At 37.9% G+C, this 1,666-nt stretch overlaps 1 protein-coding gene across 1 annotated transcript; it reads right to left on the reverse strand.

Moving 5' to 3' along the window:
• Nucleotides 1-742: 742 nt before the first annotated feature.
• Nucleotides 743-1,666, reverse strand: LOC118807679 (odorant receptor 131-2-like). The gene has a single exon (XM_036569708.1). It carries the CDS (start codon nucleotides 1,664-1,666, stop codon nucleotides 743-745), a length of 924 nt encoding a protein of 307 aa, XP_036425601.1.

Consider the following 1,666-nt stretch of genomic DNA (forward strand, 5'->3'; position numbering starts at 1 on the left):
TGGGGAATTTTCCATCAGGCATTTCAACAATTTAATCCTTTTGTTTTTTGAACTAAAACTTTACAATTAAAGAAATACTACAACTACTAATAAGTACTACAATACTTACAGTGTATACATACAACGAGCATGATGATTCTATTAAACCAAAGTGAACAAAAATTACCCTAATCCTAACCCTAGACTTTTTTTTTCACAGAAACCTTTAAGCCTCCTCTCCTGTGAAGGTTCCCTTCTGCTTTTCCGCAATTAGAGCAAAATAAAGCATCATGCTGGAACATAAAACTTGTGCTCATGTGTACAAAGCTTCCCAGAATAAGAGTGCTGATAAAGGATCAGATTCCTCTCTTATTTCCTATGATTTTACTAACTGTAGTAAATCCTTGATCAGCAGTACTCTACTGTTTCCTGAATAGAGGTCATGAAAAACAAGTGCAGTGCCATCAGACATGTATTAGTACAAACTCAACTTGCATGTTATAGCTTTAAATAAACAATGTAGTCCAGTGTTTTGGCTAGGCTAGATTTAGTTCAAACTGTGTCAGAGTGTACATCGCAGTGTAACAGTCTAGGATAAGTTTTTTTCTCTTCCAGCAATGGGCCTCAAGGTGCAAACTGTCCTAGCTTGCCTCTTCACTGAGATACATCATCTATAACATACACTCAGAGGTCTGATTACATGGCACAAAATCGTGAAATAAAAAATCGATTTTCTTTGGCTTAGCCTTGTAAAGACTGAACTCTAGGACTCAACTTCATTTGGTTCAATCTTTGTGAGGAACAGACTGCACGTTAAATACATTTTGACATATCTGAACATTTTTTGATCTCGGAATCCATATATTAGAGGACTGAGTAGCCTTGGAATAACGTTAGCCATTAAATAGGTACTGAACAAAACTGTGCTTCTATAGTTTGGGAACAGTGCTAAGAAAAAGTAGTTTATAATTGGAGTAATATAGCCAAGCATACAGAGAAGGAGCTGCAGGCCATGGAGCAAAATAGTGTTCTGGGCTTTTCTGGCAGAAACCTGATCAGAGGTTATAGCTTTAGCTGCCTGAAGAACCCCGAAGTAAGTAAAGAACAGCGTCATCCACACACATGATAAATAAAGAGACTCTACAGAGATTGTTCTGATGAGGTGCTGATTTGTGTTAAAAAGACTCTTAGAATAGCAAGTAATGGATGTTGAAAAAATACTGATGGGTTCATTCACCAAAACAATAATGATATCAGTTAGTGCAGGAATAGAAGACTGAAGCCACATCAGGCCTATGAAGATGTAGGTCCTTTTCACTGTGCAAAGCTGAGGGTGATGCAGCGGTTTGCAGATGGCAATGTAGCGTTCCAAGGCCATTCCAGCTAGATTCAGTGGAGTGTTTTCTTTAGTTGTTGTGGCGAACAGAAGCAGAAAACTGCAGACTGTGACATTCAAAAGAGGTACAGCATAAACGAGGACATGCAGAGTAACTGAAAGGAAGAGCATAATTATGTCATTGATGACGAGGTGAATGTACAGAATGTATCTTGTGTCGGTGTAGAAAACTGGATTTTTAAAAAAGGCAATCACAAAGATTCCATCAATGTAGGTTATGATGCCACCCAACCCAACTACAATTAAGTTTTTCATAAAAGCCTCTTCAAAAGGATTCTGGCTTGAGTTCAT

This window comes from Colossoma macropomum, unplaced genomic scaffold (genome assembly GCF_904425465.1).
Source record: "Colossoma macropomum unplaced genomic scaffold, Colossoma_macropomum, whole genome shotgun sequence".
NCBI classification, from domain to species: domain Eukaryota; kingdom Metazoa; phylum Chordata; class Actinopteri; order Characiformes; family Serrasalmidae; genus Colossoma; species Colossoma macropomum.